This window comes from Culex quinquefasciatus, chromosome 3, assembly GCF_015732765.1.
Source record: "Culex quinquefasciatus strain JHB chromosome 3, VPISU_Cqui_1.0_pri_paternal, whole genome shotgun sequence".
Taxonomy (NCBI): Eukaryota; Metazoa; Arthropoda; class Insecta; order Diptera; family Culicidae; genus Culex; species Culex quinquefasciatus.
Window position 1 is genome coordinate 187,680,293 of NC_051863.1, and position 27,976 is coordinate 187,708,268.

The 27,976-nt window shown below is 40.5% G+C and overlaps 3 protein-coding genes across 3 annotated transcripts in view; 2 read left to right on the forward strand and 1 right to left on the reverse strand.

Moving 5' to 3' along the window:
• Positions 1-3,640: 3,640 nt before the first annotated feature.
• Positions 3,641-4,793, forward strand: LOC6041016 (mRNA turnover protein 4 homolog). The gene is made up of 2 exons (XM_001850278.2): positions 3,641-3,837; positions 3,902-4,793. The coding sequence occupies exons 1-2, from the start codon at positions 3,810-3,812 to the stop codon at positions 4,720-4,722; spliced, it is 849 nt and encodes a 282-aa protein (XP_001850330.2). The 5' UTR covers positions 3,641-3,809; the 3' UTR covers positions 4,723-4,793.
• Positions 4,794-7,827: 3,034 nt separating this feature from the next.
• The window catches only part of LOC6041015 (mucin-5AC), a 40,022-nt gene continuing 19,873 nt past the window's right edge, over positions 7,828-27,976 (reverse strand). The window contains exons 2-5 of the mRNA XM_038261641.1: positions 9,799-13,296; positions 9,558-9,731; positions 9,090-9,502; positions 7,828-9,026 (exon numbers count right to left, since the gene is read on the reverse strand). Of these exons, the coding sequence (XP_038117569.1) occupies positions 8,036-9,026; positions 9,090-9,502; positions 9,558-9,731; positions 9,799-13,275 (5,055 nt within the window). The 5' untranslated portion in view covers positions 13,276-13,296 and the 3' untranslated portion in view covers positions 7,828-8,035. The remainder of the gene's footprint in view (positions 9,027-9,089; positions 9,503-9,557; positions 9,732-9,798; positions 13,297-27,976) is intronic.
• Positions 15,441-17,372, forward strand: LOC119769350 (craniofacial development protein 2-like). The gene is made up of 3 exons (XM_038261385.1): positions 15,441-15,447; positions 15,896-16,756; positions 16,816-17,372. Exons 1-3 carry the CDS (start codon positions 15,441-15,443, stop codon positions 17,370-17,372), a joined length of 1,425 nt encoding a protein of 474 aa, XP_038117313.1.

The following is a 27,976-nucleotide window of genomic DNA, read 5'->3' on the forward strand; positions in this document are numbered from 1 at the left end:
ACTTTATAGACTAAGCAAAAACTGATGACATTTCAATTTAATTGTTCGACGACGAGCCGGCTGACCAAATGTTTGTTCGTCTCTAGGTGCGTCTATGGGGATGCCCCGAAAAATGTCACTCGATTATCTCTGCACTGGCTGAACTAAACCCAAGCAACACACTTTGTCAGATAAACGTATTTCCCAACTGGTTGTATAACCGAACGGCCTCGTTACCACAACTTGTTCTACAACTCCTGTGCATTGGAAAAAGCGCACTTTTTCTGTTGTATAACTTGCCAGAATAAGATGCAAGTTATCAGAGTAAGTTGTGCAAATGTATTTGACACCACTGTGCTAGCTAACAAGAGATTCGACGAAAAAAAGGGGGCGTGGTTAACGGCTGTGCTGTCAAATCAAAGCGCACACTGAAAAGGAAAGATAGATTGAAAACAGTTGTCTAACCGTTACCCAACTTACATGTAAACAAACAGTTCTTATCAGAATTTCAATCAACGACGAAGCCAATATGAATAGTATCTCTGACTATTTTGGTACGCTTGTTTCTGCCAGATTTATTTAGAAAAAAAAATGAAATTGTATGAAAAAAAAAAAAATATTTTAGCGCTCTCTAACTGTGATTCATGTGAAACCCTCTTCATGGAGAACTTTTAGATTTTCATTTTTTTGAAGAACTTCGTCTTTCCCAAGATTCGATCCGATGACTTCGACGACTTGTTGTTATCTCCAGGCAGGTCCAGGCGCGCTTCCACATCTCTCCACGAGGCTTCATAGTAAACAAGCTGGCCTAAACGTCAATAAGAAGGCTGCTGTCAGCTTTGTTATACTGCATTGTGCTATACAACTTAACTCCAGAAAAGGCTGTCATTGGAAATAAAGTTATATAAGTTTGTTTCAAGTCAGTTTTTGTAACTCCATTATGTAACTTTGTTATAACAAACCGTTTCAACTGTCATTCGATTACCGTATCACGGAGTTACATTGAAAATTGGTGTGATTTAAATTTGTTGTTTTCTCTATCATGAATTCCGTAAGCTGATATTTTTTGTAGCTTTTACCGGCGATATTTTTATAAATAATCGGTCATCAATTAAAATTATTGCAATCTTCGATAAATAAATATTATTGAAACTCTAAATACCTCACGTACAAATTTACACCACCTAACAACACGCAATGTCAAGTTGAATATGTTTGTTGAATATCAGTTATGAAACCTATTCTCCGATAACATTTGTGTAACAAAGCGAGAAAACCTAAGGTTATTTATAGAATGGTTGGCCACGCCCATTTTTCAGAAGATGCCGTCACATGACAATGTTAGATAAGCAGTGAAACAAACAGTGCAATATTATTCTTATTCAACAAACTGTTTTCGAGGAAAACAATGCAGATGAGGGAACAGCATCATCGCATTTCAGGATTTTGATGTTTAATTACAGCTCATAAAAAGCGTTTTCGACTGAAATCAAGTGATAAATACCTCAAACGGAAGTGAGCAAGCAAGTTTTTATCGAAAGTGTTCCATCATAAGTTGTTTAAACAGTGTAAATCAGCAAATTGGATGGAACCCTCCAAATAGGTGAGAATTTTTCCTATGTTGTGTTTTGTTGGAAAAGAGTAAAGTTTACTGTGTTTTAACACTTTTGTGGCACAAAACACGATAGTTACATAATTCAGTTATACAAGCAGTGAAACAAACTGTTTTTTAAGTTATGTTCAGATTTTTTCTCCTATGTTTATCAAAAACAATTGTCTAACTATTATTCAACAGTCAACAAGTTATGAGTGCTACTTGGGAAGCGACGCAAGTGTTGATTACACTCAAACCCCGATGGTTTGACACAAACTGTTGTCAAACGAACGGGGTCACTTTTTAGTATGACACCCCTTTTACACGGAGTTCACACACATTATCAAACGTGTGTTTTTTGACAGTTCTTCACTTTTTAGTTTGACTTTGACCAACCAACGGGGTACAAACTAAAAAAGTGTCAAACAAAAAAGGGACCAACCACCGGAGGTTGAGTGTATTCACTTTTTTGAAGCTGGATCTTGAGTGCACTCAGCCAGCGCCACAATCCAACATGGGGCACGGAATCAATCTCAAAGGTCTGCCGGGAGTCACCCTGTGGTCGTGGATTTGACGAACCGGACAGTTAATTAATAATTGGGTTTTAAAATGAAACTTCGATTGCTGATATTTTTTTACAGCAATAAAGCTCATTGTTCTGAGTACAATGACCCTTTGTACGACCACAAAGAGTTTAGAATGAGTTTTTAAATCAATTTGGAAAAATTAACCTCGCAGTCCTTCTTGACAGAAAAGTTCCTACTTGATAGAAAAGTTCCTACTTGACAGCTCGTTCCAAGGGGACCATAGTTGATCCATCGAAAAATGTTGTCTTGTCAATATTTTTTTTTGCAATGAAAAAAAAAAGGTGATCAGAAATGTTTTTATTCGTTTTTTTTTTACCGTTGTACATAAAAATTGACATAAGGCTTTAGTACACAATTTTTGATTGTTAATTATTTACTGATTCGTAATGTTCAGCTTGAAGAAGACAATTGGGTCATAAATTGGGTACTAAAGCCCTATGTAAATTTTTATGTACAACGGTAAAAAACACGATTAAAAACCATTTCTGATCACTTTTTTTCATTTTAATGCAAAATTTTTTTTTGACAGGACAACATTTTTTCTATGGATCAACTATGGTCCCCTTGGAACGAGCTGTCAAGTAGGAGCTTTTCTGTCAAGAAGGACCGCGAGGTTAATTTTTCAAAATTGATTTAAAAATCCATTTTAAACTCTTTGTGGTCGTACAAAGGGTCATTGTACTCAGAAAAATAAGCTTTATCGCTGTAAACAATAATATCAGCAATCTAAGCTTCATTTTAGGACCCAATTAAGCTTTACAAAGGGTCATTGTACTCAGAAAAATAAGCTTTATCGCTGTAAACAATAATATCAGCAATCTAAGCTTCATTTTAGGACCCAATTAAGCTTTAATTGGGTCCTAAAATGAAGCTTAGATTGCTGATATTATTGTTTACAGCGATAAAGCTTATTTTTCTGAGTACAATGACCCTTTGTACGACCACAAAGAGTTAAAAATTGATTTTTAAATCAATTTTGAAAAATTAACCTCGCGGTCCTTCTTGACAGAAAAGCTTCTACTTGACAGCTCGTTCCAAGGGGACCATACTTGATCCATCGAAAAAATGTTGTCTTGTCAAAAAAAAATTTTGCATTAAAATGAAAAATAGTGATCAGAAATGGTTTTTAATCGTGTTTTTTACCGTAGTACATAAAAATTGGCAAAGGGCTTTAGTACCCAATTTGTGATGTTATTGTTCAGAACGATAAAGCTTATTTTTCTGAGTACAATGACACTTTGTACGACCGCAAAGGATTTAAAATGGATTTTGAAAACAATTTTCAAAAAATAACTTCTTGACTCCTTGACAGCTCGTTCCAAGGGGACCATAGTTGATCCATCGAAAAAAAAATTTTTTGTCATTTTTTTTTAAATCCAAATGACCAAATTTTACAAAACATATTCTCTCCGTGCTCGCATTTGATTATCGCTTTTTTCCAGCGAACCACCCTGTGCAAGCATGGTTCGCGTGACGAACTGTCAAGGCAGTCAGAAACGTCAAACGCCGCGCGGCACATGTGTTTACAACGGAATCGGGACCGGATTTTCGATTCTACGCTTCGCAAGTTTGCCGTAGGTTCTGTGATAGTCGTGATAGATTGGTGCCCGTTTGTGAAATAGATCGAGGAATTCCCCCACCACAGCACCATGCCAAAGTCCAAGCGAGATAAGAAGAGTAAGTGCGCCTTTTTGAGACACTTGTTTATCTAGCTATTAATTTGATTTATTCCGTAATTCAGTTTCCCTAACCAAAACGGATCGGAAGGGCCTGTCCAACAAGCAGCAGATCATCGAGGACATCCGCGAGTGCCGGCAAAAGTATGACAACATATTTCTGTTCTCGGTGCAAAATATGCGCAACAGCAAACTGAAGGACATTCGGACGGCCTGGAAGAATTCGCGGTTTTTCTTCGGCAAGAACCGGGTCATGCAGCTGGGGTTGGACTTTGTCAGTGACGAAGGGGAGGACGGTGCAGCGGATCCCAAGCTGGGAAAGGACCTGGAGAAGCTGCGGGAACAGATGGTTGGCCAGTGCGGCCTGTTGTTCACTTCGGAAACGAAAGAAACGGTTCTGGACTGGTTCGATTCGTACTCGGCCGATGAATTTGCCCGCAGTGGGTTCCGAGCGACCAAGAAGGTTCACCTGAAGGAGGGTCCGCTGGAGGAATTCTCGCACGCCATAGAACCACATCTGCGCTCGCTGGGAATGCCAACCAAGCTGGACAAGGGAGTCGTGACGTTGTACAAGGAATTCACCGTTTGCGAAAAGGGCAAGGTGCTGTCGCCGGAACAGGCCCGGATACTGAAGCTGCTGGGAAAGCCGATGGCCAAGTTCAAGGTTATCATCAACTGCGCTTACCTGAAGGATGGCGGCTTCGAGGAGATCAACAAGCGGGACATCGAAGTGACTAAAAAGGTTAAGAAGCCGCTGGTCAAGAAGGCCAAGAAGGGTGCCGAGGCCATGAGCGACGGAGAGGAAGATGACGACGAGGAGGATGGCAGTGACGAGGATATGAGCGAGGACGGAGAGGATGATGATGAGGAAATGGAGAGCGATTAAGCGTTAAGATTAGCTGGTAAGATTATTTTTCCTTTTTAGATAAAGTTATCTACTGTATTGGAATATTAAAAGTTGACTTTTTTGCTTCATATAAAACAGCCGAAATTCAAAATTAGCCAAGCAATATAAAGTTATTTGCTGTGGCTTCAAAACTTATTTAATAAAGTCGGTCATACCCAACGGTCACAATTTCCAAAAATCCAATAAATTCTAAAAATTCTACATAAAAAATTTTAAAATTCTAAAATTTTGAAAAAATACTAAATATTATAAAAATTCTTAAGATTAAAAAAAATCCGAAAATTACAAAAATTATTAAAATGGCTAAAATTACGAAAATAAAAAAAATACAAAAACCACAGAACTTAAAAAAATTACAAAAATTACAAAAATCACAAAAATTACAAAAATTACAAAAATTACAAAAATTACAAAAATTACAAAAATTACAAAAATTACAAAAATTACAAAAAATACAAAAATTACAAAAATTACAAAAATTACAAAAATTACAAAAATTACAAAAATTACAAAAATTACAAAATTACAAAATTACAAAAATTACAAAAATTACAAAAATTACAAAAATTACAAAAATTACAAAAATTACAAAAATTACAAAAATTACAAAAATTACAAAAATTACAAAAATTACAAAATTACAAAAATTACAAAAATTACAAAAATTACAAAAATACAAAAATTACAAAAATACAAAATTACAAAAATTACAAAATTACAAAAATACAAAAATTACAAAAATTACAAAATTACAAAATTACAAAATTACAAAATTACAAAAATTACAAAATTACAAAATTACAAAATTACAAAATTACAAAATTACAAAATTACAAAATTACAAAATTACAAAAATTACAAAATTACAAAAATTACAAAAATTACAAAAATTACAAAAATTACAAAATTACAAAAATTACAAAATTACAAAATTACAAAATTACAAAATTACAAAATTACAAAATTACTAAAATTACAAAATTACAAAATTACAAAATTACAAAATTACAAAATTACAAAATTACAAAAATTACAAAATTACAAAAATTACAAAAATTACAAAAATTACAAAATTACAAAATTACAAAATTACAAAAATTACAAAATTACAAAAATTACAAAATTACAAAAATTACAAAATTACAAAAATTACAAAAATTACAAAATTACAAAAATTACAAAAATTACAAAAATACCAAAATTACAAAAATACCAAAATTACAAAATTACAAAATTACAAAATTACAAAATTACAAAAATTACAAAATTACAAAAATTACAAAATTACAAACATTACAAACATTACAAACATTACAAACATTACAAAAATTACAAAATTACAAAATTACAAAAATTACAAAATTACAAAAATTACAAAAATTACAAAAATTACAAAATTACAAAATTACAAAATTACAAAATTACAAAATTACAAAAATTACAAAAATTACAAAATTACAAAAATTACAAAATTACAAAAATTACAAAATTACAAAATTACAAAAATTACAAAATTACAAAATTACAAAATTACAAAAATTACAAAATTATAAAAATTACAAAATTACAAAAATTACAAAATTACAAAAATTACAAAAATTACAAAAATTACAAAAATTACAAAAATTACAAAAATTACAAAAATTACAAAAATTACAAAAATTACAAAAATTACAAAAATTACAAAAATTAAAAATTACAAAAAATACAAAAAAATACAAAAAAAAACAAAAAGTACAAAAAATACAAAAATTACAAAAACTCCAGATATCCCAAAAATTCCAAACAATCCAAAAATTCCAAACAATTCAAAAAAATTAAAAATTCCAAGAAAACCAAAAAAAAAAAAAAATCTAAAAATTCCAAACATTTAAAAAAATTATCCGAATATCCTCAAAATTCATAAAATTAAAGTTTTAAACATTCCAAAAATTAAAAAATTTCAAAAAAAAAAAAAAAATGAAAAATTCAAAAAGTTCCGAAATTTAAAAAAATTCAAAAATTATAAAAGTTTTATAAATAACAAAAATTTCCGCAAAATTCCAAAATTCTAAGAATTATTAAAAATTTCAAAAATTTTAATTGATTTTTTTTTAATTCTAAAATTGAAAAAAAATCAAAAATTCAAAAATTATATAATTTAAAAAAATGGGAATTCAAAAAAAAAAAATGAAAATCTAAGATTCCAAAAATTTTAAAAATAAAGCAAAATTCAAAACTTGAAATTTTATGAAAAAATTAAAAAAAATCAAATATTTTAAATTAGGGACTTTCAAATTATTTGAATTTTTTAAAACTTTAATATAAATAATTACCAAAAATACACTTTTTTTATTTTTTTAAATTCTAAAATTTACAAAAATTCTGAAACACTCTAAATGTAATATTTGAGTAACTCCTTATCGACTTACCAGAACTTTGAACATTAATTGCAGTTCTCTTAGTGTTTTTGACTATTTAAAGGTTATAAATAGCCCAAATAACAGTCAGCAAACAACTCTCTACTGTATTTATGTATCAGATTTTTTTTTGAATAGTGGCAAACGGCAAAAGTGACAAGAATAGGTCGAAAAGCCTGAAGTGCCTGAAATGGGTAAATTTTCTCTATTTTAAAAAAATCACAATAAAAAATCCAAAAAATTTGAGGAATAAAAAGAAATCTTAAAATTAATTTAAAAAAACCAAAAATCAAAAAAAAATTCCAAACATTAAAAAAAATATTTAAAAGAAATCCAAAAATTAAAAAAATAATACAAAAATATGTATAAATAAATTCATTAATTATTAGAAATTTCCGCAAACAATCTAAAATTTCAAAAAAAAAAAAAAAAAAAAAAATCCCCAAATCTTAAGATTCGAAAATTTTGAAAAAAAGGTTTTTGTGTCCATATCTGTTTCACAAGAGGTGTTCTCTTTTCGACGTTCTGGGATTAAATGAATTTTTCTGGCGGTTTTTATACTCTCGAAATTTAACTGTTTGCTCCTCCCTTTTTCTCAATTTATCTCATATTATGTCATTCTCATTTAGGCTTGATTTTTGAAAACGGCTTTTCTTTGTTTGAAATAAGCTTCATGATGTCAAAATTCGGATTTTAAACTTTTTATTTTTATCTCTACTCTTATATATTACAAATAAATAAGTCGTAACGTTTCTCTTTACAAAAAAGAACACTACCTACTAGAAGAAGTAAGAAGACAGGCTACGCCTTGTTTCCGCTGCTCTCTCTGTTTCTCTCTTTTTTCGCTCTTTCTCTCTCGCTGCAGCAGCAGTTCGCTCTCTCGCTCTCCACCCTTAATTTGGCTTAAACTTGCTCTTTTTCGGCTTCTTCTCGTCCGTCTTGACGCATCGCCCCCGGTAGCAGATTTCCGTCTCGTGCGTGATCCCGTTCGAGGTCGAGGTCGGGATGGGCATGGCATTCGGGACCGACTCCGTGACCGGTTCGAACTGGTTCTCATCCGGCGTCATGTCGGTGGTTGTGGTGGTGGTCGTGGTCAGGTTGACCTGTGCGGTAGGCGTCGTCGCGAGTTCCGGCTCGTCGGTACTGCTTACCATCGGGGCTGACGGTTGGTACTGCTGGTCGTCTTCTTCGATTTCTTCCGTTTCCGGATCGTTCTCGGCCATCGCAAACAGGTCGGAGATTTGGCGCTTGACGTCGGCAAAGATGCCCTGACTTGGGTCGGTCTGTTCGGGCGTTGGTTCGTCGTCGTAGAACTGTTCCGCCGAGTGGCCGTCGTCCTCCTCTACTGGGGTTGGGGCTGGCGTTACGGTTTCGTGTTCTACTGGGAGCACAGAGGTGGTTTCTGGTAGGGAAGTCGTTTCCGGCACGCTCGAAGTGGTCACTTCCGGTTGGATCGTGACGATGGGTTCTTCCTGGGGTTGAGCTGCTGGACCGGCGGTCGTGGCTTCTTGGGCCGTGTTTTCTTCGATTTCGCTGGCACCCTTGGCTTCTTCCGCAAAGTTTTTGCCGTGGAGGTACGCCTTGTCGATGTTCTTCAGCTGTTCGAATCCAGCGGAGTTGTAGACGTGGCTGTTGATGTGCTGAGATTCGGCAGTTTCGAACGACTCCACCGCGTGGGATCGACCTCGCTTGCGGAAGTTACCACCTGCCCGACCACCACTGCCGACGTTGCGTCTTCGCTGGGATTCCGTCGTCGACGAGGGAACCTCCTGGATGAGGATCTCGTTCTCAACGGTCTTGCCCTCGGTGCCGGCCTGCTGGACGTCCTCATCGATAAATTCCTTCATCACGTCGTTCAGCAGCTCGGCGAAGCTGGGAGCGTTGCTGAAAAAGGGGGAACGTAACGTTAGCAAAGACTCAAACCTTAGGTTATCGACGGGGGGTCACCTGTTGTCAGCGTTGTCTTCCGCTTGTGGAGGCGCTTGGCTGAGCGCTACTTCGTTCATGATCAAGCCGGGCGTTCCCGTAGCCGTGACTGGTCCGCCCATCTTGGCCGAAACGTTGATCAGGTGGATGTTGCTGACCTGGCCTTCACCGTCTTCTTCTTCTTGGTTGAGTAGTGCACTCGCGGTTACGATTTCCGGTTCGTTCTGTGGCAATTCTTCGTCGCCGTATGTCTTGTGGCGTGATTCTACGTCCTGCACAGGTTGGAATGAGTTCTGGTTCAGCTTGGTAGACCACTGGCTCTCCTGCGGCTGCAGGTTGAACCGGGTCCGTTCCCGGATGCGGAACCTTGGCGTCGAAGTTGAGTCCGCTTGTTGCTGTTGCGTTTGTTGTTGTTGTGGTTCACGTTCACGTTGCTGAAAACAAAATGGTGGATTAGTACGGGTTTGGCACGCTGCACCGCTTGAATACTTCTTGTCTTGATCGAGTAGTTGGGGACACCCTTCGAAGTTCCTTGTTTCTCGCAAACCCTCTCGTGACCGAAGGCTCTGGAGAAGCGGTGGTGGTGGTGGCTGCGGCGGCCGTCGTCGTCACTGGTCGTCGCGTTCTGGCGCGGAGAATGTCCTGGCGGCTCTTGGGGCGCACCTGTAACAGAAACAAATTGTTTCGGTTAATCCAGCAAAAAAAAAAATAATTATTGGTTGACGCTCACGGTAGCAGTTCCTTGCGTGGGCTGCTCATCGTCGGAGCCGCCGGGCGCATAACCCCGGCTCGCGTAGGTCGTCGTCGGCGGAGCGGAGGTCGTCGTGTACAGGGGCCGTGCAGGTCGCCGCACGAACGCCGGTCGACGGGAACCTGCTCCCCTGGACGCGCCGACCTCCGGCGTCGTCGTCGTGGTAGTTGCGCGCTCCGTCGCAGCCGTAGTCCGCGGTGAGTACACCTGCTGCCGGGAGAGACCGGGTCTCCGCGGGCGCGGGGTGATCTCCACCTTTGGTATTTCGTCACTGGTCACTGGTGCTTCTTCTGCTGGTTGCTTAGCGGGTTGTCTTCGTAGGTTGTACACGGGTTGTTGCGGTTGTTCGCGAATCACTTCGCGCTGTGGTTCCGGCTGGTAGTCTACCGGTAGGACACGGACCGATTCCTCGTCGATCTGCTGGGCAGGGGTTTGGTACTGGATGACCCGGCGTGGGGTCGTCTGCGGGTACGTGCTCGTAACTTCCGGTTCGTAGTAGTTTTCGTTGTAGGAGTATTCCTTGCGGGGGATCGACACTTCCTCCTGGTCGACAGGGTCGGTAGACGGGTACGGATACAGACGCTCCGTTTGCTCTTCGTAGATTTGCTGATACGTGATCGGCATCGTTGTGGCTTGCGTTGTTGTTGTGGTGGTTGTCGGTGGAGGAGGGGTCGTAGTTGTGGTGGTTGTGGTCGTCTGCGTAGTCGACTGACCTGCGGTTGGTCGTATGACCGGGTAGTTCTGCTTCAGCACATCGCGTTGGTACTCAAGGTTGTCGTCCTCCTTGGTTACCCGTGGGTTGACCTGGACGCGACTCCTGACCCGTCCTCGGCTTGGCTTCTCGCCGTCGGAGGCAACGTACCGCGATCGGCTTCGGTTGACGGATCCTCGAGTTGGGGCTGGAGCGTCCGAGTGCGTTGTTGTGCTGGCTGTTGGGCGCCGTCCTCGGGTACGCCGAGTGGTAACTTCGCTGACGTAAGGTTCCTGCGTGGTTGGCGCTGGAGTGGTGCGGTAACTCTGCTGCTTTCGGAAGTTGGTTCGGGTGGTGGTGGACGTTGGGGAGTCCTGCTCGCCGCCCTTCTTCTGTGCCCATTCGTCTTCCATGAGCGAGTTGACCAAGCCGGGAAGGTTCGCGCTGATCGGAGGCAGTTCCGACGGAATGTTGTACGATTGATCGGGCGAAGCAGTGGTCACCTCGTCGTGCCGAATCGGATCCTGCGTGGTCACCACCTCAACCGGGTAGTGCGCCTCGTTCGTGTTCGTCTCGTACTTGTACTTGTTCACGTACGAAGACTCCGTGTACCGGTTGATGAACGCTTCCTGGTTTTCGACGGCGGGTCGCGACGCAAACCTGCTCTTTTCGTCAAAGTCCCGGAAGAAGGCATCCGGGTCCGTTCGGGGTGCGACCGTGCTGGTGGTCGTGGTAGCCCGTGCCGTCGTGCTCGTTCCCGACGTCGTCGGCGCAAAGTACGTGCTGACAAACTTCTGCTTCGGCGGTTCGGCTTCGTTGGCGTTGGAGGTGAAGTAGTTGTTTCGGATGATTTGCTGGCCGGGGTTGTTGCCGGTGTTCGAGACGACGGTTTTGACCATTTCGTTGTGCTGGTTGCCCTCTTGGTTGAAGAAATCGAGGAAGGCGTTGTCGATGACGGATTTGGTGGTGGAGGTGGTTTGCGGACGGACCGAGTCGACTAGTTTGAACTTGTGCACGAAGCGTTGTTCCTGTTCTTGGTTGTTGTTCGGGCTGTCTTCCTCCTCGTAGGTTGGAGGGAGCGTTGAGGGAGTGTACGGGCGGCGGTTACGGAAGTTTTCCTCCTTGAAGAAGGCCTTCATGCGGGACTCTTCCTGGCGGGTTGTCGGCAGACGTTCGGTTGTGGTAGCTGGCTTGGGCGTGGTGAATACCGGGGTTTGGTCCTCGGGTTCTGGGTATTGCTGCTCGGGGATGGGTTTGAACTCGAACGGTTTGTAGGTTTTGGGCGTGTAGTTGGAGACGGTGGTTTGGACGGCGGGTTTCTTGGTTTTGGCCAGGTTGAAGTACTCCTCGTTGACTATGTGCCGGTTGGGAAGGTTGCTGAGGCTGTTGTAGGTTTGTGGCTGGCGGTAGGTTTCCTGCGGGCTTTGGGTGTTTCCGCGGCTGTAGGTGATGCGGTCGGTGGTTGGTTTGGCCGTTGGGGACGTGTAGTGATCTGGTTCGTACTGTTGGGGCTTGGCCGATGGGAGAGTGATTGGTGGTTTGGTGGAGATGTCGGAGAACTTGAGCGTTGCCGGTTGGTAGTACTCGATGTTGTCCGGTTGGCGGTAATAGTTGTTGGTTTGGCTACTGGCCGTCGATTGCTGGACGATGACGGAACCAACGTGGGGTGATGGCAGTGGGATCTTGGAGAATCCGCTGGGTGTTTTGTAGCTCAACGGGGCTACGAAGAATGGGAGGTCGTTCAGCTTGCGGTCGAAGCGGTTCTGTTCGATGGTGGATAGGTATGGCAGTTCGAACTTGGAGTAACCCTTGGGTGGAGCAAGACCTGACGGGCCGATAAAGACCTTCGGGAGGTTCTTGCTCAAGCTGTCTAGGACGGAGATTTGGCCGACGTTCTTGAGGTTTCCGAGCGCATCGGTGATGGAAATCTTGGACTTGTCGTCGTTGTACATGAACATCGCTAGCGGAGGTTGGTTCGGCTTTGGCTTGACCGTCGCTTTGGTAGTGGATTTGGTCGTGTACGGAGTCTGCGTGGTTCGCGGCTTGGACGTGGTGGTCGCTGCCGTGTAGAAGTCATTGATCAACGACGCACTCACTGGCTGTGGAAGTGGGTTGAACCGACTCGTGTCCGGTGCAGCTTGCTTCTGGTTGTACAGCGTTTCAACGGGGACGTACAGAAGCTGAACTTCCTCTTGGGATACTCCTCCGTTAGCTGGTTGAGTTGGTTGCCTCGGTCCAGCGGGTTGGCCAAATTGAAACGGTTGCTCCACAACGGATGGCTTCTCGTGGACGAGCGACTCCTTTGGCAGTTGAGGACTGTACGGTGGCAGTGGATGCCGCTGAATGGTCTGAATACCTCCGCCGAACTGCGTCTGCTGGTGTTGTTGGAAGAAGTTCTGATGGTTGAACTGCTGGTTGAACACCGCATCCAAGTCCTGCTGTTGCTGAACTTGCTGCTGTTGGGGTGGTGGTGGAAAGACCAGCCGACTCGACTGCGGAGGGAACTGCTGGTAGCTGAACTGGTGATGCTGCGGCTGGGCACTGTTGTCCAGGAACGAAGTCTGGTCAAAGTAGTTCAACACCTTTGCCCCGGCTTGCCGTTCGCCAGGCCGTGCCAACGGTATCCAATCATTGCCCGGCACATGGCTGTAGTCCGTCAGCTGGCGGGACCACCGTTCACCGGCCTGCAGGGCGGACAGATTCAGCAGCACCAGCGCCACCGCCGGGTACCAGTGGTACCGTCTGCTGGCGACATCCCTCGCCATTCTCCACGTTTCTGCAAATCACTGCAATTGAAAGGAGCAGATAAAAAAGGAAAAGCGTTAATCATTCACGGTTTCTAGTCGTTTAGCACGCGGGCCTTTTTCCATTCGTTTTCCACGTGCTTCATGATCGATAGAGCGTATCATTTCTCCCTTTTCGCGCACAAATTTGTACACAAGTTTCTTCGAAAGGGTTCGGCCACGCTTGAATTGCACTAACCAGATCATGGAAAATGAAAATCGCGCACCCTCTTGTATTTAACACGCTAATATCTGTGATTAGGCGCGCGCTCATTCCAACTTTACAAATTGTTTTTAACTCCCACGTGTGCACGTGACGCTTTGGAAAGGGGATTTCTACTCTTCTTTCTTTCGCGAAAAGAGGTGTGGCCTTGCTTAATTAAATTATAGGTTTTGCTGAGGATTTTACTCACAATATCGCCTCTCACGAAATCGGAATTTTAGGTCACATTAAGCCAACTTCCGCGTGGTCTCAAAACAAGAGCCCTAAGGTCGTGCTTTACTGCGGCCGGATAAAAACCGGTAATCTTCGCCACCAACCATTCACAACCGTGGTGATTAAAATCTCGCGCCAAATGTGACGTCACCGGACCGGCTCCGCGGCGGCGACGTTGGACCCTTTTTCCCATGAGACTGCACTCGGTCTGAACCTGCCTCACCTGGCATCACAGCTCTTCGTATTACATTATATTATGATTTGTGTTACAAAAACACTTTCACTCCCACATTCTTCCATTCACACACATACACACATAGACCGACCGGGGATTAGACTTGGTGGCGGCGGCGGCGGAGACGACGTTGGCGTGACCATCGGTGCGATCAAAACCGGATCTTGGCTGAGCTTTGGGTTCACTACGGAGTTTGATTTTGTCTTGTGCGCTAGTAGAAGGGAGTTTGTTTTTTGAAGAATTTTAATTATTTTTAATTAGTCTGTTTTGATAACTACCTGTCTAGGGTAAATGAACATTTTATTTATGTTATTAATAACTGAAGTTATCAAATTCGAATTTATATCTGTTCATTATCTTCTTCGGCAATGGTGGCTGAATATCTAGCAATGTCAAAATCAAAAGTGATTCAAATTAATTACAGAGATAAATTTCTCATTTTGAAAAAAAAAAAAAACAACTCTAATACACAATTAAAAGCATTAAATAAAATGCATTTGGAATAACATAACAGAGGTCAATTTACATTTTTGATTTCACACCTTTCAGAATTATATTGTTTTGTTTTTGCTGTGAAATTGCGATCACATATTTATTTTTGATTGTACAAACTAGAGTTAATTTAATGAAATAAAAGCAATTTGCTTGAAATTTAAAAATCGGTTCTCAAAATATTTTGTTCAGGTTTATATTTTAAATACATTTCTTGGATTATTCACGTACTATTTATGCAACAAGTTTTTTTTATTGAAAATATTGAAATTTTGGTCTTACAAAATAAAAAAATAAAAAGTAGATACAAATTAAATTCTTTTAATTTTAAAATTAAGGAATCACATCTTTGTTAAAAAATATGTTTAAAGAGCTTAGAAAATTTACTACTATTTTACTTCTAAGACTTAAGTAATAAGTTATTATGAAAATTTTGAGCCAAATCGGTTAAGGTTGAAGGGTTGCTATAGATGAGCAGTTCTCTACGGAATCGGTCTTTTTTCTTTAATTTTAATTTTTGTATTTTTTAATCCGGCTGAAACTTTTTTGGTGCCTTCGGTATGCCCAAAAAGGCCATTTTGCATTATTAGTTTTTCCATATACTTTTCCATACAAATTTGAAAGCTGTCCGTACAAAAATGATGTATGAAAATTCAAAAATCTGTATCTATTGAAGAATTTTTTTGATCATTGGTGTCTTCGGCAAAGTTGTAGGTATGGATATGGACTACACTGAAAAAAAATGATACACGGTAATTTTTTTTGGAGATTTTTAATTTCACTTTTTGTCACTAAAACTTGATTTGCAAAAAAAAAAACACTATTTTTATTTTTTTATTTTTTATATGTTTTTTTTAAAGTCCTCTATTAAATGCCAACTTTTCAGAAATTTCCAGAATGGGCAAAAAATCTTTGACCGAGTTATGATTTTTAGAATCAATACAATTCAGCGAACGACTGGACAACGCGTACCATAGGTACATTATGTACCGTAGGTATAAAATAGACCCACCAAGTGGTCCTTTAGCCTCTTGTCCTGTAACTCCGATACCCTGGCCTCCCCGCGGTGCTGGCCGGGATACTAGTAACCATTGCAGAGACCGGGTAACCAACCCCCGGTGGAAACTTTGGTAGTATGCTGACAGGGTAAGGGGGGCTCCACCCTCTTCGGAGGGTGTAGCTGTACCGTTAGGCTTCGAGATAAAAGCCCCCGTTACGGTGTCGAGAGAAAACCGCAGCTGGGTCCCGGAAGCTGCAAGGTGGCAGCCCCACCCCGAGACTAGGTATTCGCAGCCCTGGTTAGGCGGCATACCGAAGTAAATCACCAACTCAGAAAAACGAAAGAAGAAATTCAGGACGGATTAATCGGCATCAGACCAGGCGATGTAAAAAGGACAACGATTGGAAACTCGGTACTTGGAACGTTCGAACTCTCCAAGATCCTGCACGTGCTGGCCTTCTTGCCCGGGAGCTGCACAAGCTGAACGTGCATGTGGCCGCCATCCAGGAAGTTCGATGGCCCGGTCATGGAGAGCGAGAATTCACGGCGGTGGACCCCATCGCCAACACCTCTTTCAAGTACCACATCTACTACAGTGGCGGCGAAAAGGCGATGCACGGAGTCGGTTTTGTAGTGATTGGGGATCAAAAGAACCGAGTCATCAAGTGGAAGGTGGTGAATGACCGGATCTGCGTGTTGAGAATAAAGGGCAAATTCTTCAACTACAGCCTGATCAACATCTACGCTCCGACGAACGACAAGCCCGATGACGAGAAAGACGCTTTCTACGAGCGTCTGGACAAGACCTATGGAGAGTGCCCAAGACACGACGTGAAGATAGTCATCGGAGACGCAAACGCGCAGGTCGGAAGGGAAGCCTTCTTCCATCCTGTCATCGGCAAGGAGAGCCTTCATCCTCGCACGAATGACAACGGCCTACGTTTGGTCAATTTCGCCGCAGCCAGAGGAATGGCTATCTGTAGCACCTTCTTTGCGCGCATGAACATTCGGAAGCACACCTGGCGACACCCGAATGGCGAATCGTGCACACAAATCGATCACGTTTTGGTGGATGGTCGACACTTCTCGGACGTGATGGACGTCCGATCGTACAGAGGACCGAACATCGACTCTGATCACTTCCTGGTAGCGTGCAAGATCCGAGCTAGGCTGTCGAACGTGTTGACCCCGCGGACTGCGAGGGTAGCGCGGTTGAACGTCCAGCGCCTCGCGAGCAGCGACGTTGCTGCAGAGTACAGTCGGAAGCTTGACGAGCGGATCAACGAGGACGCGCCTACGGGTAACCTGGACGAGCAATGGGAGCCCTCCAGAGCATCGTCAACACAACGGCTACCGAAGTGATCGGCACGACCAGAGGACGCAAACCCAAAGGGTGGTTCGATGCGGAGTGCCAGCGAGTGACGGACGAGAAGAACGAGGCCAGGAAGCGTATGCTCGTTAAGGGTACGCGCCGAAACTGTGAGCGATACAGTGAGTTGCGAAGAGCAGAGAAACGAATCCACCGCCGAAAAGAACGGGAGTACGACGAAACGATACTTGCCGAAGCGGAAGCACAGTACAACGTGAACGATAAGCGGAGGTTTTACGCAACTGTCAACGGTGTAAGAAGGAAAACCACGCCTTCCCCTGTGATGTGCAACGACACGGAAGGCAACCTGTTGACAGACAAGACTGCGGTGGCGGCTAGGTGGAAGGAGCACTTCCAGCAGCTGTTGAATGGTGAGGCACGAGAGGGAATCGTCGAGGACAGGATACACGTTGAGGAAGATGGAAAAGCTGTGGACCCGCCTACGTTGGAGGAAGTAGCTAAGGCTGTTAAAGAGCTCAAGAACGGGAAATCCGCGGGAAAGGACGGACTTCCGGCCGAACTTTTCAAGCACGGGGTACGCGGATGACCGAGATTCTGCACCAAATCATCCTACGCATTTGGTGCGAAGAACAGCTTCCGACCGACTGGTTAGACGGGCTCGTCACCCCAATCTACAAGAAAGGGCAAAGACTCGATTGTGCCAACTATCGAGGCATCACAATCCTCAACGCAGCGTACAAAGTACTCTCCCGCATCCTGTGGAGCAAGCTGAGACCGATGACCGAGACCCTTGTCGGCGAATACCAGTGCGGTTTTCGAGCGGCTCGGTCAACGACGGATCAGATGTTCACACTGCGACAAATCCTCGACAAGTTCCGGGAGTACAACCTGCAAACACACCATTTGTTCATCGACTTCAAAGCGGCGTACGATTCGGTCAAAAGAAACGAACTTTGGAAGATTATGGTAGAACACGGCTTTCCGGCGAAGCTTATAAGACTGATTCGTGCAACGCTCGACGGAGCAAAATCAAGCGTGCGAATAGCCAACGAGACATCTGAAGCTTTCGTTACGTTGGATGGATTGAAGCAGGGCGATGCTCTCTCGGACTTACTGTTCATCATAGCGTTGGAGGGTGCTGCGCGAAGGGCAGGCGTGCAAAGAAACGGAACACTCATCACTAAATCGCACATGCTGCTTGGATACGCTGACGACATCGACATCATTGGTATCGACCGTCGTTCAGTGGAGGAGGCGTTCGTCCCTTTCAAGCGGGAAGCTGCGAAGATCGGACTGACCATTAACACTGCCAAGACCAAGTATCTGGTTGCTGGCAGAGCGCGTGGCAGTGCAGGTGATGGTGTTTCGGAGGTGGAAATAGATGGAGAAAGATATGAGGTGGTGGATGAATTTGTATATCTTGGTACACTCGTGACGTGCGACAACGATGTGAGCTGCGAAGTGAAACGGCGGATTAGTGCTGCAAACAGGGCCTTCTACGGTCTTCGTAGCCAGCTAAGGTCCCGCAGCCTAAGGACGCCTACGAAAATCACGCTGTACAGGACCTTGATACTCCCTGTAGCTCTTTACGGTCACGAGTCGTGGACGCTAAAGGAGGCTGACCAGAGAGCACTTGGGGTCTTCGAGCGGAGAATCCTGCGTTCTATCTTCGGCGGCAAGCAAGTAGGAGACCGGTGGCGCAGGCGCATGAACTTCGAGCTGTACCAAGACTACAAACATGCTGATATCGTAAAAGTCATCAAGCACGACAGGCTGAAGTGGGCTGGACATGTAGCCAGAATGTCGGACGAGCGGGCGGCTAAAACGATATTCAGTAGCGAACCTGGACGGGGTCGTCGGCTTCGTGGAAGGCCTCGTACGCGTTGGCTGTGTGCAGTCGACGAAGATGCAAGAGCGGCCAACATTGTGGGCGACTGGAGACGAGCGGCCCAAGATCGAGCATCCTGGAAATCTTCGATTAGTTCAGCGTTGGGTCGATAGACCTGTTGCTGATAAAGTAAAGTAAAGTACAATTTTTTTTTCATGAAATCGAAATATTGGTCGTAAAAATTTTTCAACTTAATTTTTCGATATAAAATTGAATTTACAATCAAAAAGTACTTTAGTGAAATTTTGATAAAGTTCATCTTTTTTAAGTTATAGCCATTTTTATGTAACTTTTTTTGAAAATAGTCGCAGTTTTTCATTTTTTAAATTAGTGCACATGTTTGCCCACTTTTGAAAAAAATATTTTTGAAAAGCTGAGAAAATTCCCAATATTTTGCTTTTTGAACTTTGTTGATACGACCTTTAGTTGCTGAGACAATGCCATGCAAAGCACAGTGGGCGGAATAGAACCCAAAATCGGACTTAATTGAACGCGGCTGGTTCCCTGGTATGAAAAATAGTATTTCTTATGTAAAAAAATCCGGGGAATCGATTGGTGATGGTTTCATCCACCGCACGAAAAGGAAAACTATCAAGTGCAAATCGCCATTCTTATGTAAAATTGTCTTATCTTTACGATAAAAATATTTTTAGATTTTTAAAATCAGACCTAACATTTGAAAACGGCCAAAAATGCTTTTATAGCGGAGTAGGGGTTAAATGGACCCTAGATGATTTTTGCGTTGGAAGTGGTTATTTTTACTGGATTTTTGGGACATTTTCACATAAGTTAAGTGCACTTTGGATGGCCGCATGAAGCCTTCGCTCTAAATACAGACTGATTTTTAAGAAAAATGTAAAAAAGGGGAATTGGGGCAAAATGGACCCTTTGCCTTTTCGTGCGGTGAATGAAACCATCACCAATCGATTCACCGGATTTTTTACATAAGAAACACTATTTTTCATACCCGGGAACCAGCCGCGTTCAATTAAGTCCGATTTTGGGTTCCATTTCGCCCACTGTGCAAAGGTTTGAAAACAGGATTTTCACTTGATGTTTCATCCGAACAACCCACCATTTTCGGATGTCGATATCTCAGCAACTATAGGTCCGATTTACAATGTTTAAAGATGAAAAATTCGTGAAATTTTCCGATATTTTCGAAAATAATATTTTCAAAAAATTTAAATCAAGACTAACATATCAATAGGGCGTAATATAGAATGTTTGGTCTTTTTGAAATGTTAGTCTTGGAAAATTTCACGAATGTTTCATGTTTTAACATTGTAAATCGGACCATTAGTTGCTGAGATATCGACATAAGAAAATGGTGGGTTGTTTGGGTGAGACTTAGAAAACATCAATTTTCTTGTTTTTAAACCTTTGCATTGCAATATCTCAGCAACTAAGGGTCGTATCAACAAAGTCCGAATAAGCAAAATATAGAGAAATTTTTTTTACCTTGTGTCATTTTTTTTTCAGTGTAGTCCTTATGGGACCATCCACAAACCACGTGGACACTTTTTTGGAAATCTCACCCCCTCGTGGACAATTGTTCATACAAAAAAACTTTTGTATGGAGCGTGGACAATCTCCATACCCCCAAAGTGTCCACGTGGTTTATGGATGGTCCCTATCCATACATACAACTTTGCCGAAGACACCAAATCGATCAAAAATTCCTTCATAAGATCCAGATTTTTGAATTTTCACATATCATTTTTGTATGAACAGCTGCCAAATTTGTCATAAAATTTTACTCGAGAATCTCACACTTGACAATGATTCTACATATTTGACGCCAGCTTTTGGTGGAATTTAGATTTTTTTCATGTTTTCCCCATACATTTTTGCGGGTTTTCCATACAAACATCAACGATAAAATACCTTAACCGATGTGGCTCAAAATTTGCCTAGTTACTTATTTTTACGTAAAGAATCGAACGAGGGGGTTATCTCTTAAGATTTTTCCAAAACTTTTATTTTTTCTTGTCCCCATAGTGGCCACTCATGTCGGGATATCGGAAAGTCGAATAAAAGTCAGAAAATCGGGAAAATTTCGAAAATTTGTTATTTTCAAAAGGTCAAAAGGTCTCTGTCGAACAATATTATTAATTTTTTGGATGATTTGAATTTTTTGGATAATTTGAATGGTTTTCTTATATTTAGCCAGTTTTTAATTCAATTTCTCAATTCGTTGTGAGCCTTCCTCACACTTTTCAAATTACAACTAATTAATCTAGTTGGGATAAATATTAAACAATAATTTAATAGTCGCAATGGATACATCAATATCACTTAAGTGGTCATAACTTTCGATATGATGACCAGATCTTCGAAGTTTATGACTTCATAAAAAGTTAATCTTGGTCTATAGGACCTTAAATCGACTTAACTTTTTCTTTTTGTAGAAATTATGGGTACTTCCATGTCTCAAGTAGGTATTTATGTATTTGTCAATAGTTTTTTTTTGACTTTTTTATAAACAAACTGAGAAACTCCATTTATTTGAGGTTCAGAAAAAACGGGATTTCGAAAATGGGATTTGAGTGGCCACCCTGGATTTTGTTTATCGGAGGTTTGCAAGGACAAACACTGAGGCAAAATTATTTTGTTTGACATAGGGACAAATTTTCTTCCAGATAAAAAAAAATACAAAATTAGAAGTCTCGAATAAAAGTTGAGAATTTCTCAACCGGCAAAGTTGTATAAAATGTGGACGAACTAATTTTGCAAGTAACCTTTTTTGGTCACAGAGAAGTACAGTACTTTTTATGCTTTTATGATGAAATGTTAAATGAATCGATATCTGAAAGGAAACCAAAAAACCCATTCAGCAACATTGACTTCAACAATTCCGATGACCTGAAGCAATCTACTGATTGCAGTTCATTCAACTGCACAGTGCAATTTCCAAAGTGCGATTGCAGCACGAAGCATGCATGAATTATGGGGCTTCACTTATGCTGTCTCATGTATTGCAACGTGTGCATCGATTGCGATTACATCAATCCGTGGTGACAAATAAATCATTGATGCCAAGTGAGTTCGAAAAACAACAACACAAGACTCTCATGGTTATGAATTGAAGCCGCACGAGAAATCTAATCAGCTGCTGCAGTCGTCAACACGAGAAATCCAATCACGCCAAGGTTTCCGCAAGCGGCTTTCCAGCGGGCCAAGTTCCGATCCTTGGTCACCACTCGTACCCGACGGCGGCACATGGCCAAAGGACAAACGGTTAATTGACTTCACCCCGTGCGTCGTCGTCGTTTCCCACCGACGACAACTCAATCACTTTGGTGAGCCTTTTTGTTCAAACTCCAGTGCTGATGGAAATCCGGGCTCATTCAGGTGTCATTTCTAGCACTGATTTGCCCGCCAGCCGGTACCTACAACCAAGCCAGCTATTAATAATTTCCCGTCGCAGCTGCATGCAGTTTTCTTATTCAACGACCTCAACGGGTGGAATTGTTCACAAAACTTCAACTCTCCTCCTTCTTCTTGCTCTGAATGTGTTTGGTTGAGGTTGAGGTTTTGTTCAGGATTTGCTCAAGGCTCGACTGGAAACGACTTGGAGCAGAGTAATATTGAAAAATATGCATGTATTTAGTGTCTCGCTGCTCCAACAGTTCACTTTTAGTGTGGCATTGTCGTTTGTGGTTTTCTTTTGCTTGTTTTGTCACTTGGTTTGACGCGTAGAGTGCACACGTGTTTTAACTAGTGGATGATTTGTGTAGGTAGAAATCCGGTTCGAATCAGCCGTGTTAAGATGTTAAATTGATTTTGAAAACTTAAAAAAAATATTTCAAAGATTTACCCTTTTCCAAAAAAACCATGTAAAATCATAAAAAAATGAACTCACAAAAATATAGCAGAAACATGAAGAATTATTTTAAAAGTATATAATATTCTTCAAATTATTTTTGAGTTCAGACTTTTTTAATCAAACTTTTCAAGAAATTGGTAAAAAACTAACTTTCAAACCAAGGCAAAAATTGAAAAAAAAAATTATGTAATTTAATGTATGTATTAATTCCAAAATTTTCAAAAAAAAAAAAGTTTTGGAGACATCACAAAATTTCAAGAATGTTTCATTAAAAATTGGACCATTGCATAAGTTCCCGAGATATCGATAATAAAAAAACTGGGGCTAACTGGGCAACACTGCTAAAATCTAATTTTTCCTGAGTCTGCATGGCCAAATCTCAGCAAAGCTCAAAATCAAGTTTTCAACGAATTACTTGTCAATTGTCCACGTATTTAGTCAATCCACCGTTCAAACCATACAAATTAAAACAATGGTGAAAAGTATCACTTTTCGAAACAAGTGCTGAAATGTTCTACTTTTCGGCATTTCTATTCCGTACTCAGAATTCCGAAAAAACGTATTTTTCATTCAAAAAAACACTAAAAAAGTTTTGAAAACTCTGCTATTTTCCGTTACTCGACTGTAAACAAATTTGGAACATGTCATTTCATGGGAAATTTGATGTACTTTTCAAATCTACATTGACCCAGAAGGGTCATTTTTTCATTTAGAACAAAATTTTTCATTTTAAAATTTCGTGTTTTTTCTAACTTTGCAGGGTTATTTTTTAGAGTGTAACAATGTTCTACAAAAATGTAGAGCAGACAATTACAAAAATTTTGATATATACATCTAAGGGGTTTGCTTATAAAATAATAATAATAGACATCACACCGTCTTTTCAGACTTAATTTACTAACTAAACGGGACAAACACAGATCACCCAGAGGAGATGGGCGGGAATCGAACCCGGGCCCCTTAGCACACATGAGGAATCGGCAGCCGAAGCCGCTAACCACCGCGCCATGGGGTCCGCCATGGGTCATTTTCAAAACTTTTTTTTTCGTAAAATCGCGATAACTCGTTATGTTTATGTATCAAAATTTTTGTAATTGTCTGCTCTACATCTTTGTAGAAAATTGTTACACTCTAAAAAATAACCCTGCAAAGTTAGAAAAAAACACGAAATTTTAAAATGAAAAATTTTGTTCTAAATGAAAAAATGACCCTTCTGGGTCAATGTAAATTCGAAAAGAACATTAAATTTCCCTTAAAATGACATGTTCCAAAAATTTTTACAGTCGAGTTACGGAAAATGGCAGAGTTTTTAAAACTTTTTTAGTGTTTTTTTCTAATCTAATCTAATCTAATCAGACCCTAGCGCAGCCAATCTTTCGAAGGGATCCTGGAGAGTGCCTTAGGTTAGATGACGCCTAGCACTCTTCTTGTCATTTATTAACATTTGTAGTGCGCCATTGCATCGGAATGCATTGAAACATCACAAGCGTTAAAGCGGCCAGGCCTACTGCGTAAAGCCGTATCGCAGAGATGACTCGTAATTGGGTTGAGTTTGAGCACTGAGTGTTCGAACAACAACACAATTTTGAATCGACAGGGGAGGAAGAAGCGTGGGGACACACCACCATACGCTCCGAGATTTGATTGTATTCGTTGGGAGAACCATGCTAAGAAGGTTTGGTACTCCGGGACCCTCTGGGATGGGACATTGTATTTCCACGAATGCCCTGGACACTATTTGCCGTGGTTATAGCGCCACAACTCGCTCTCTGTAACAGTATTCCTAATTCCAATCCACGCTCACCAAGTCGTCATGGCCTAGCGGTTAGCATTTTTGCTTACCAATCCAAAGACGGGGGTTCGAACCCCGCCTAGAGCGACTATGATTTTTCGTTCAATTTCAAATTTTATGTGTTCTTAACTTTCTCGTTGGGAGCAGATGGGCATCGAACCCAGATCCATTCGCTTACAAAGCGAACACCGTAACCAGTCAGCCACAGCCGCTCCCAAAACTTTTTTAGTGATTTTTCGATGAAAAATACGTTTTTTGGGAATTTTGTGTACGCCATCAAATCGGGCGTCTAATTTTACATTAAGTCCCGTTGACACCAAATTTCTATCTCATCGCCGTTTCAGGCTGCAAATGATTGAAAAACACCTCTTTTTTCGCAGAGATATAAAAAAAACGGACCTCGGATTCGTGATCAGGGACAAAGGTTTCCGAGCTTCCGTGGCCGTGAGGTTACGGGTTTCGCCTTGTAAGCGGAAGGTGATGGGTTCGATTCCTGTCTGGCTCGGCAAAGTCAGATCCCTTAAAAGAGTAAATATGCTCACTGGGAATACTGACCGGTAGGGGATGGGTCTCGACTAGCGGCGTGCTGGGTTTCCAATCCAGAGGTCGTGAGTTCGATTCTCGTACCGGGATGATGATGATGATGATGAAGGTTACCCCAAAAGAAAAAAATCACGCAAATCTAAGAGGGGTCAGGGCAACTGCTGTGTGAGTTGGCGGAGAATTACCCATACAGATTTGAGAATTTTAACAAACCTTTTTTGCATGGATAGCTGCTAAATTTAGACGAAAATCTATATAAATGACTAAACATGTTTGAAAATATGGAAAACTCAAAAATATTTCAGAAAAAATTAGAAATTTTGAAAGAGTATAAAATTCTTTAAAATATTTTTGAGCTTCAAATTTTTCCCATAAAACATCGAATTAAGATTTTTGTCTCAGTAGGCGGCTTTTGGGACGCTCATTTTTGAACTCACAAAACTGGCACTAAAATATTAAATTTATTTGAAATAATGTTTATTGATAAGGCCGTTGCAAATATTTTTCAAAGGTTATGTCCCTCAGCTCTTACCAAAGTTGAGGGGGAGGGGTAAAAATAAAAAAATATAAAAATTTAAATTACAAGCCTAGGTTTCAACATTTGGATGAAAAAAGTGTTTCAAAATGCTTTTTACAGGCGTACATTTGCTTTCCTATCATTAGTTTTGAAAATATCGAGGTATTGACGGAATTTTTTTTCCCCAAAAAAATTTTTTTTTTGGTGGGACTGCACATTGGTATTTTATGAAAATTTAAAATGTTTTCAAAGGAGTTCAAACATGCTAAATATGATTATAAACGCAGGAAAATGCATTAAAACTGATTTTAAGTTGGTTAAACTATAATTTTCATTAAAATTTTGAAGTTTTAGAAAAAAATATTTTTTTGCCCCCTGATTTTTCAGGCCAACTTTAAACTTTGAAAAATATTTGCAACGGCCTAACTAGGCTTAGTGATTTTTCATGCTCGAAAATTGCAAATTTCACGGGCCCCTAATTTCAAAACACCAAATTTCACGGAAATTTCGCAGAAAGTGATTTTTTTTAAAATAACCGTGAAAATTTTATGTAAAAGTAACAAAAACTGCCTTTTTTGCTTTATTTTATATAATTTTTTAATAAGCTAATAAAAATTCTTCACCAAATTTGAACGTGACACAGAAAACAAAAAAATTTCCACGTGGTTTATGGATGGGCTCTATAAATGTTTTGAATTGTAGGGCAAACGTAAACGATCAGAAAACAAAAAAGTTGTATTTTTTAACTTCCACGGGAACCATTCACCCAAATAATCAAATATCGTTAAAATTAAACAGAACATGGAAAAATCCGAAATATTCTTAAATGGTGATTTTATAGATAAACATAACTAATCATTTAGTCTTGAATGAAACAAGCTAGAATCTTCTAATTTAATTTTAAAATTTGAAATGAAAATATTTCTAAAGTAAATTATTTTCCTGAGAAAAACTGCTAAACTATTATTGATATTCTAATTAACCATCTACTTCCTCAACATTTTTGTCTACTCTAATGGAATTAATTATTTTTTTCATTTTATTCTTATTGCTTGCTTCTCCGGTCAATGGTACATTGACTTAAGGAAAGATGACTGTTTCTATTGAATGTTACTTTTATATCAATGTTTGCTTTTAATTGATTTCTAAAAATAAATCTTTCAAAAACTAATCACAAAATACTTGTTAAGACAATTTTAATAAGTTTTGGTGTAAAAGCTAAAATTTGTAAAACAAAACCTTTTTGGTAACTGCAATCAAATGATTGATGACCAATTCCAGCTCAAATCAGGAATTTTTCTGGTACTTTTGTACCCGACCCTCTCCGATTTCACTGAAACATTGTAGACATGTTATCCTATATAAAAACGATATAAATCAAAAAGAGCCAATAGTACTCGAAAATAACATTTGAGAAGGGCGTAAGGTATTTAAATATTTTTGTATTTTGAAATTTAAAAAATTACTGTATCTCGAAGCCGTTGCGTCGTATAAAAAAGTGGTCAAAGACAAACTTATGGGAAATTGGACGAGCTTTCCGGTAAAAATATTTATGAGACTGAAAAACCAAGTCTGTCATATAGAAATTGCCAAAAACCACCAAAAAACCCGATTTTTCAACATTTTTATTTTTGAAACCGCTGTATCTTCCCAAGGATTGGACATAGGACAATGGTCAATATGGAGACTTATATGTAAAATTGTCTGGAGAATCGATCCCCACTACTGGTTGTTAAAAATTTTGACGTTTAGACCACTTTTCAAAAAAAATCAGTTTTAGTAAATGATTTTTGTATATTTTTAGGAGAGACATACCATCCTGCATTTTTCGTCAGTCTTTTGGTAACATTTTAGGCTATTTCCTCAAAAATTTTGAACGAAAAAAAATCGTGACCTTTAAATTTAAGTTTTAGACTTAAAAATAAAAAAAATCTCATAGATGTGTCGTGTATTTTGTTTCAGTGTATTTTTTTCAGAAAGTCCGTCCAATTTCCCACAAGTTTGTCTTTGACCACTTTTTTATACGACGCAACGGCTTCGAGATACAGTAATTTTTTAAATTTTGTTGTGGACGGCAACACTGCGAGAGTGTACACCAGAAAGCCGAGTCTATTCGTGCACTCTACGCGCCGCTGGGCTCTCCAGTTGCAGCATAGCTGTCACTGGTTGATGCTGTCATTTTAAAGTGTTGTTATGTTTTGCTGATTCTTTCGTTGTTCGTGAATAAATGTAGTCGTTCGTTTGTAGTTCTAGTAAAGAACTTGTTTTATTTCGTTTGTTTCCTGTCCGTGAACGTCTGGTTCTTGTGGTGTGAACCGCGTAAAGACGGGTCGCGGCCGGATCCAACAGTGGCGACGAGGATTTTAGCCGGATTTGGCCGGAGAGCAAAATCGTTCGCTCGTCCCGGCACCCGCGCGTTTTGAGGTGGTGAAATCGACCATGGCGGAAAACGGTCTGGAGCGCGATGGCGACATGCAGCGGACTCATCAGCAGCAACAAAATGGTGAGCTTGATGGAGTCCCGGCTCAACAGTCGCAGCGGCAACCAGTTTTCCCGGCCCGGCAGTGGTGCGAAACTCCTCTCCCTTGCCCGTCATCACCCGAGGATGCAGCGGCAGCTCA

Coding starts and splice junctions, on each gene's coding strand:
- LOC6041016 (XM_001850278.2), top strand. CDS start 3,810: ATGCCAAAGTCCAAGCGAGATAAGAAGA. Junction 3,838..3,901: donor GTCCAAGCGAGATAAGAAGA/GTAAGTGCGCCT, acceptor TCCGTAATTCAG/TTTCCCTAACCAAAACGGAT.
- LOC119769350 (XM_038261385.1), top strand. Junction 16,757..16,815: donor CAACGAGGACGCGCCTACGG/GTAACCTGGACG, acceptor CGGCTACCGAAG/TGATCGGCACGACCAGAGGA.